This window comes from Dermacentor silvarum, chromosome 11, assembly GCF_013339745.2.
Source record: "Dermacentor silvarum isolate Dsil-2018 chromosome 11, BIME_Dsil_1.4, whole genome shotgun sequence".
Lineage (NCBI taxonomy): Eukaryota > Metazoa > Arthropoda > Arachnida > Ixodida > Ixodidae > Dermacentor > Dermacentor silvarum.
In genome coordinates, this window is record NC_051164.1 from 15,335,704 (window position 1) to 15,344,711 (window position 9,008).

The window sequence follows — 9,008 nt, forward strand, 5'->3', positions numbered from 1 at the left end:
TGTTTTTTTTTATTAAAATTACACCATACGAAATGCTTAATTTTATTCAACATATAAACAAAGAAGTGGATGAGCCAACATCGATGAGGCAAACATTAATTTGTCCTTCCACTTTCTATAGTGACACACATATATGTTGCACTTCATAAAAATATAACACCCAGCCCCTCAACAAAAGGAAGTAAGAAGGAAGGATGCAATAAACAAGGGACCGCCTTCGTCCTCGGGTGCATGCTCAGTCCCGCAGTTTGTAGGTTTGCGGGTCCCAGGCACGGCAGCGCGCCATCGTGAAGTACCAGTGGAATATGTCCTCGTAGTGGCTGTGCTTTTTGAAGGCGTCGGTGCGGAACGACCTGCAGAGTTGGCACAAATCCCAGCCGTACCAGTGGATTATTTTGAAACGGCCCTTCCAGGCGAAGTGGCGCGCGTACATGCCAAAGTCACGCGACGTGGCCACCAGGTAGCGCGCAAGGGCTGCGGGAGAGCTGAAAGACAGCGCGTCCACGTAGGATCCCGGCGGCGCGGCATAAGCGTAGTCGGCGGTGCCGAACACGACGGGCACGAGGTCGTGTTCGAGCGGGTTGAACAGCTTCTCGGTCACGTAGTCACGGCACGGGGAGTTCTCGAACGACAGGTAGAAGAAGTACTCGCTGCTGAAGTTCTTCCAGCAATTGTCCCGGCAACCTTGTCTGTTGCCGCAGTTGCCGATAATGTCGACGTCCATGTGCTTTCTGAGCTCTCTAACGAACAGCTCGCGCTTTCCGAACGTATTACAGTGGCTGACGGGCCAGATGGCCATCCGGCGCTTCCCCTGCCACAGAAGCCGCAGTGCCTCCATCGAGTATCGGAAGGGATTCTCGTGCTCGGCGTACCCGCCGTAGGCGTCTTTGAAGTCCGCGTCCCGCCTGCAAATAATTTAGTGCGAACGTGAGCGGCCGAGTCGGTGGCGGTACCTGGTGGCGAAGAGTTCAATCAGACAAACACGGAGCTATTATTGCATCGTAAACTGGGAAACATAGTGCACGAACGACACAAGGATGGCACGGGACGAGCGTTAACTTTCAACAATTGATTTATTAGAGAAAGTAATTAAAGAAACTAATTGAAAAGTGTGCCAAACTGTCCCCAGTGAAGCAGCCAGATGGCGGCAGAAGCAGGTATGCCGTCATAACTTACATTCATGGCCTCTCGCACAGCATAAAGAGAATCGCTCAGCGTGCAGGTGCTCGTGCAGTTTTGTCTGCGCCTAAGAAGCTAGGTCGACATTGCCATCAGGTCAACCAGGAAAAATCCGAACAACCAGCTTGTAAAAAGAACCATGCCACACCATTCGTCCAGTGCAAAGCAGGCGTGGTGTACGAGGTGCCTCTTCCCTGTGGACGCTCCTACATTGGACAGACTGGTCGTTGCCTAAACGATCGTTTAAGAGAGCATGCCTACAGCCTTCGCTCCGGTACTGGCAACAACTTGGCCTTACACTACAGTGTTTGTCATCTGTGCCGTAATCCGGGACTTAACTTCTCGCAGTGCACGATCCACAAACGCTACCATGAAGCGTGTGCACGAGAAATATTTGAGGCTGCTGCCATTGCAAGGAATGGTGCGTCTTGCGTCTGTGGCCTTGTCTGAGGCAGAACTAACATATCTCAGGAACCGTCATGATTCGCGGGAAATCTACATATAATCGCTGTCTATTTTTGCCCATGCGCAGTGATCTACCCTTCTTTTCTCTTGCTTTAAGTATATATGTGTTCCTTTCTGAATAAAGGATTCAGTCCGCCAGTCAGCGCTGGTGTGTGTCCTCCCTTGTCTTCTTGTCGTGTTTTTTGCGTTGTTCCCCTATCGAGTATGTACCGACTAGCCCAAGCCTCTACGGTACCTTTAAATTACATACAAATTGATGGCAACGACAGTGCTGAATGCATTTCACATTATTATTCCGAGATACTGCTAACAGCATGCCACCGTGCTATATATATTCTTGCTGTATGGGTTTTGCGAAGCATACAATTGAAAATAAATAAATTTTATGCGTTACAATACCAGGAAGAGGCAAAATACCGGGTGTTCAAAATTAAGATTTACGCAATTTTAAAATATCGATCCTGGCAGGTACCATAATTTTTATCGTTCAGCTGGTTTATTCGAAGATGAGGACATTAGTAGCACGAGAAATTGAAACACATATTCAACTAATTAAGAAAAATTGATTAATGAACTTGTTAGTTAGTTACTTTACGACTCAAATTGCAACTTCGAATTATAGCCGGCGAGTTTGCAAGACGCATCCAGGGGCGTAGCCAGAAATTTTTTTCGGGGGGGGGGGGGGGTTCATCGGCCCGACCGGGAGGGGGGGGGGGGGGGGTCAAGCGTCTGCTTTCCTCTACGTGACGTGATCGATAATAAATATCGGTAGTTTAATCAGACTCTGTGCATGTATATCAAAGACATGAGACCCCCCCCCCCCCCCCCCTCGCGTGTGTGTGTGCTTGTGAAGAAATTAAGTAAAAAGTAATGTAAGCTCAGTAAAATACAGTAAGTACGACAGGTACAGTGGGCGTTTGGAGCAACCGTCTCTCATCGCGCCACTGAATGGACCAGTCTTCGAAAACGCATCATTGAGACGACCCGCCTGATCGGAGAAGACATCATTAATTGTTAAGCTCCGTTAAGCGTAGATGGCGTCGTCCTCGTCGGGGCGAAGTGCGTTTCACATGTCAAGGACGGCTATACATGTGAAAATGCACGTGTTACCAGGCTATACCTACTCCCATAGCAATAGCTTGTTCGCTGCGTCTTTGCGCTAGAAAACTTAAATACGCGCAAAAACGAGTAATGCTTTTTTTTACGAAGCTTTCGTCGCCTTGCATTTCCTGCGGCAAGTGCATGGGCCGCTGTGTCTTCCGCTGTGTGCAAGCGTGCAGCCGTCATTTGCCTTTACGTCAACAGATTCAGAATTGTACAGAATATTTCACCGCACGGCATAGTTATGGCATGTGTACGCATTTTAAGTAGTGCGTGCGAGTCATTTCTGCTTCACTTAGGCCGGTGCAAACAGGAAGCGGCCTTGTACCTCACAGAATCTCGACTGATTGGTGTACTAGTGATGCATTAACTCCGGTCTTGTTCAGTGCATAGTGCACATAATCAATTTCTCAGGACGCGTGAACTCCGACGAGAACTGTCAGCGTCTGCAACAAGAGTTTCCTTACGCTGTACTGGACACAGCAGTAATTCACGCATGCTTGTCGGCTGTCTGTTTCGCGCATTCTGTTGCGAGTCGGTGGAATTTCACTGCTGTCATCAACCCTTTCGTGTGTACATTGCTGGTTTGGGATTCCACAACACAACAGCAACTACCAGCCTTTCGTAATTGCTGGTTTGGGATTCAGCAACACAACAGTAACTACCAGCCTTCCGTAGGGGCGCAATCGCAAACGAGGGACGTTTTGCGCTGCAGACTATGGCTACGTTCACACTTGGGAAGCGGCAAGCGGGTGGAGAGGCCAAAGCGGCCGGAAAGGCCAAAGCGGCCGGAAAATCTTTTCCGCGCATGTCCAAGTTCACATTTGTTTTGCTGCCACCGCGGCCGCCGCTGCCGCCTTCGTCCACATCCATCTAGTCTGCGTACGTTTGTCGGCGTGGTGGCGCTCATTATCGCATTATTTCGAGCGGTATGTTCATTCACTGACCCACCCGTCATCAAAAGTGATCATCTTGCGCAATTTCGCGTGTCATCTGCGACCTTCGGTAAGTTCCTCGTTGGCGTTCCGTAATTCTCCTCACACGGGCGCGGTAGCGCTGTGTCACAGGTTGCTGCCTAGGCGTGATTATATTTCTTTAATAGCTTTTATTTACAAGTTGTAATAACATTTCATCATTTCGTATTATTTTCGGCGCCTCCAGGACACGAAAGCGGCAACGGGAACACCAAAGCTAAAACCCGGGCTGGCCCTTGTGTTGAGGCTCGCCGAAGCCTGCGCGTCCTACGTGAGACCTACGCTCCCAATCTATCGTCGCGACGAGAAAAGCACCCCGCGACTTCTGCAACATACCGTGCACGTGCGAGGAGAATTATGGAGCGCCAACGAGGAATCTGCCTAACTATTGTCTGTCATGGAAGTGGAAGAAGAAATGGCTTTTATACTTCTACCTACTTGTTTTCTAGAAATGGACAATGAATAAACGGAAGACAAGAAAACCTCGGAAACGGCAGTGGTGGGTTCGCCTGGCTTTGCTAAAGTGTAAGAAGTTGGGTCACGCCAAGGCTTCGTTGCCGCACCTCCTGTCGCGCGACGTTGAATTCTATCGCGACTATTGCTGACAGTACGTTTTAGTACTTCTCTTGTCGTAGAGCGAGAGGTGGTTCTTGATCGCGTCGATCAGCATTGCAGCCTACACTTTTGGTGCCATGTTCAATGTTACGACCGGAAGTTTACATGCTAGTGTAGCTTCCGGTCGAGTAGAACGACTTTCCGCCACGTTTCCGCTTCGCCATGGCGAAAAAATCCGTCCGAGACCAATTTGGCTCGCCGCCTGTTTTTCTGCCTGTTTGGCGCCTAGGCGGGCGGATTTTTGCAAGATTTTGCAGCTTCCCCCAGCTTCGAGACCAAGTTCCTACGCGAACGCGGCCTTAAACCGGCACCTGAAGGGAAGCGGCGGAAATGTATACCGGAAATTTCGACCACCTGGGGACTTTAACGTGCACCTAAATCTAAGTAAACGGGCCTCGAGCATTTTCGCCTTCATCTGAAATGCGGCTGCCGCATTTGTTGCTTCATTTGTTGCTTCATTTGTTGCTTCATTTGTTGCGCATTTGTTGCGCATTTGTTGCGCATTTGTTGTTTCAGAATGCGGCCACCACATTCGCGCCCAAAACCTCACAGAGTGTCAAGGCCTTGACAAACACCGTGACAGTTTTTTTCCATATGCAGACATGATTCGCTGTAAATTACCAACCCAAACGGAAGCGCCCAGGAATGAAAGTGTGAAAGTAGCACCGGTTTCTTGAAATATGTCAGCTCGAAGCGATGAGAGCAAAGGGTGGGTTAGTGGGGGGGTGGGGGGGGTGCAAAAAATTTCGGGGGGGGGGGGTTTGAACCCCCCCCACCCCCCCCCCCCCCCCCTTGGCTACGCCACTGGACGCATCCACATGAAATGAATTTCCAGGATGACACCAGTTTCGAGATATTATTTCCCCAAAGTGTGGGACGAAATACATGGGCGTTCCATTTACTTTTCTGCTTCAATGTATAAAACAGCATTTTGGTAAAAAGGTTGGTGGAACAACAGTGGATTTTTACGGCGATTTCGATGGCGCATATCTCCAAACTGGTCTGTTTCTGAAAATTCATTCCAAGTGGATACGCCTGACAACCTCACCGGCTACAGTTTGTAAATTGCAATATGTGTCGTAAAGTAATTAACTAAGAAGTGAATTAGAGAATTTTGTTAATTAGTTGAATATGTGTTCCGATTTCTCGTGCTACTAATGTCCACCTCATCGAATAACCCAGCTCAATTATAAGAATTAAGCTACCTGCCACAGGCGATTTCTAAAAACTGCGTAAAACTTAAAAAGGAACAGCTTCCATATATTGAAGGTGTCTACGCATATTTATTGCACGCGTTGCTACAAAACTAATTTAAATAAATTCAATAAATCACGTGCCAACATCTGTGCATGTCAGAGCGTAACAAGTCATGAATGAGCCGCGACTTCTGGCAAGATGGGGGACCAATATGGTTTCTCGTCAAATTTGGTGGCAAATTACGGTTAAAATTTTGGTGTTGCCATTCCCATAAAACAGCGCTTGCATGTTGTCGCCTTATTCAATGATGATGATGATGATTTATTGCCATCTCCTTTGAAACGGGGCGGTGACAAATAGTCAGCTAGCCTGCTTCATTTAATAAGGTAGACTATATAGATGTATTTCATTGGAGTATTTTTGCACATGTCTCCTTAATATTTTCATTTTCTTTCTCAAAACATCTCTACCTAATCTGTACCACTACCTATGCCTGTAGCGATGCTAGTCGTATCCATCTCTTCCCTATTTGTTTAGCAGCAATACTCCAAACGTCTCTTGTTTACCTCGACTACTGACGGGTTGATGCTTCCGTCCACTTTAAATCCAAGCGCTTCTGGAAGGTGGACGTTACCTACGGGTCTCACTGGGTGAATCCCTTCGCATTCTTTCGCATGATGTGGATGACAGCAGTGACGTGCTGCTGCAATTTGTTAAACCACAATTCATCCAAAAACTTTTTTATTTGTGCTTTTCTCGTCGAAAGAAGCGCTGTTCATTCATGATTATATATATTGCCACCCGTGTCTTTCGCCAAAAGCTGGTCAGCTGGTTGGGAGAGCCTGTCACTGTAATCACAGAAACATATTTTTCTGCCCTCTAGTTGAACTCAATGTGACTGTAGATGGTGCCACCCAACGTTTATGGCCTTATATTCTACTCAGCTTTTCATGCTTGAAAAGTTTGCGGCCCTTTATACGCAATGCCTCACGACTTCAAGTGTACCAGAAAGCTGGAAGAACGCCAACATTATACTAATCCATAAGAAGGAAGACGTTAAAGAATAACCATTAGCTTGCTTTCAGTATTGTATAAGATATTCACCAAGCCAATTTCCAATAGAATCAGGGGCAACACTTGATTTCAGTCAACCAAAGGAACAATCTGGCTTCAGGAAGGGATATTCTACAGTGCACCATATCCATGTCATCAATAGGTAACCGAGAAGTCTGCGGAGTACAATCGACCTCTCTATATTGCTTTCGTAGATTATGAAAAGGCATTTGATTCAGTAGAGATGCCAGCAGTAATAAAGGCATTGCGTAATCAAGGAGTACAGCAGGCACTCGGGAATATCTTGGAAAATATCTACAAATATTCCACAGCTACCTTGGTTGTCCACAAGAAAAGTAGCAAGTTATCTATCAAGAAATGGGTTAGGCAAGAAGACCCAATCTCTTCAATGTTATTCACTTACGACATGCTTACAAGTATTCAAGCCCTTAGACTGGGAAGGCTTAGGAGTGAGGATCAACTGAGAATATCTCAGCAACCTTCGGTTTGCAGATGACATTGTCCTCTTCAGCAACATTGGGGACGAGTTACAACAAATGATTGAGGACCTTAATCGAGAAAGTGTGAGAATTGGGTTGAAGATTAATATGCAGAAAACAAAGATAATGTTCAATAGCCTGGCAAGGGAACAAGAATTCAGGATCGCCAGTCAGCCTCTAGAGTCTGTAAAGGAGTACGTTTATCTAGGTCGATTACTCACAGGGGACCCTGATCATGAGAAAGAAATTTACAGAAGAATAAAATTGGGTTGGAGTGCATACGGCAGGCATTGCCAAATCCTGACTGGGAGCTTACCACTGTCGTTGAAAAGAAAAGTGTACAATCATTGTATTCTACCAGTACTAACAAATGGGGCAGAAACTTGGAGGTTAACAAAGAAGGCCGACAACAAGTTAAGGACTACACAAAGAGCAATGGAACGAAGAATGTTAGGCCTTACGTTAAGAGACAGGAAGAGAGCGGTGTGGATCATAGAGCAAACGGGGATAGCCGATATCCTAGTTGACATTAAGAAGAAAAAATCGAGCTGGGCAGGCCATGTAATGCGTAGGATAGATAACCGGTGGACCATTAGAGTCCACCATTAGTAGCATTCGGTAGAGAGGGGAAGCGCAGTCGAGGACGGCAGAAAACTAGGTGGGGTGTGAAATTTGCAGGCGCAAGTTGGAATCAGCCAGCGCAAGACAGGGGTAATTGGAGATCGCAGTGAGAGGCCTTCGTCCTGGAGTGGACATAAATATAGGTTGATGATGATGATTCTCCTCAGCTGGCTGGTAAAAGATTTCGGTGGCAACGTAGAGCCTTGTTTTCTTTAATATTTTTCTCCGACAAGAACATTTAATATGTATTACGAAAACGTGTCCAACACGCTTCTGTTGGACGAAACCGTCGCAAAATGTTGCTATACTAGCGTTTGTGGTGACTACCCTTTTGAAGTCAGAGAATCACAGAGCAAAATTATTTTTGAAGAAAGGCCCAGAAACATGGATGAAAATAAGTGGGCGGCTAATGTGCACAATTATCTGTACCTGAAAAGCGTGGACACAGAATGGAGGAAGAGGTCAAGGAAGTTGGCAACCAAGTACAAGATAATCGAAACGGTAAATAGACAACCAGGAGTCATCAGAAAGAAAGTGAGAGAAACAGAGACAGTGAATTGGATGCAAAGAATGGAAACAAAAAGGACCACGGAGATTTACAAGAATGAGAAGAAAGAAATTAGAAGGGAAGACAACATAAATTAGATGTTATACGATAACACAAAGGGCAGTGCCTTGCTATTTGAGGCTCGGGCCGGTTGCCTAAGGACCAAAACATACCGGAGCAAATATTCGGAACTAGATGAGGCATGTGTATGCAGCAGTAAAGATCCGGATACCACTCAGCACATCCTAATGGAATGCGAAGGGATTACCCCAGCGAGATCCGTAGGTAACGTACAACTTCCAGAAGCGCTTGGGTTTAAAGTGGAAGGAAACATCAACCGATCAGCCGTAGAGATAAGCAAGAGGCGATTTGAGTGCTGGTGGAAAAGAAAAGCAGAGAAAAGATTCATACGGCCTGATCTCTTAAAATCATAGGTAGCGGTACAAGGTAGATTTTGGGAAAAAAAGAAAAAGATTAATGAGAGGTATAGAAAAATGCTAGATAAAGAACAACTATAGTATACCTGATTAAATCAAGCAGGCTGGGTGACTATTTGTCACCGCCCCGTTTCAAAGGGGATGCCTTTAAATGATCATCATCAATCATCATCATGGTGCAATTCTTGCCTCCGGAAATATGGTTATACTCTAGTTCCCGATAATGTGGCGTTCCGTGAAGGTCAATACAGTACGGGCTTGCGGAACAACAAACTTTCTACTGCATGCCTGCATCACTCCCGCGGGTGTGAGGCGACTG

At 46.4% G+C, this 9,008-nt stretch overlaps 1 protein-coding gene across 1 annotated transcript; it reads right to left on the reverse strand.

Annotated features, from left to right (window-relative positions):
* Positions 1-202: 202 nt before the first annotated feature.
* Positions 203-897, reverse strand: LOC119433678 (alpha-(1,3)-fucosyltransferase C). Its single transcript, XM_037700929.2, has one exon. The coding sequence runs from the start codon at positions 836-838 to the stop codon at positions 236-238; it is 603 nt and encodes a 200-aa protein (XP_037556857.2). The 5' UTR covers positions 839-897; the 3' UTR covers positions 203-235.
* Between the last annotated feature and the right edge of the window lie 8,111 nt (positions 898-9,008).

Coding starts and splice junctions, on each gene's coding strand:
- LOC119433678 (XM_037700929.2), bottom strand. CDS start 838: ATGGAGGCACTGCGGCTTCTGTGGCAGGGGAAGCGCCGGATGGCCATC.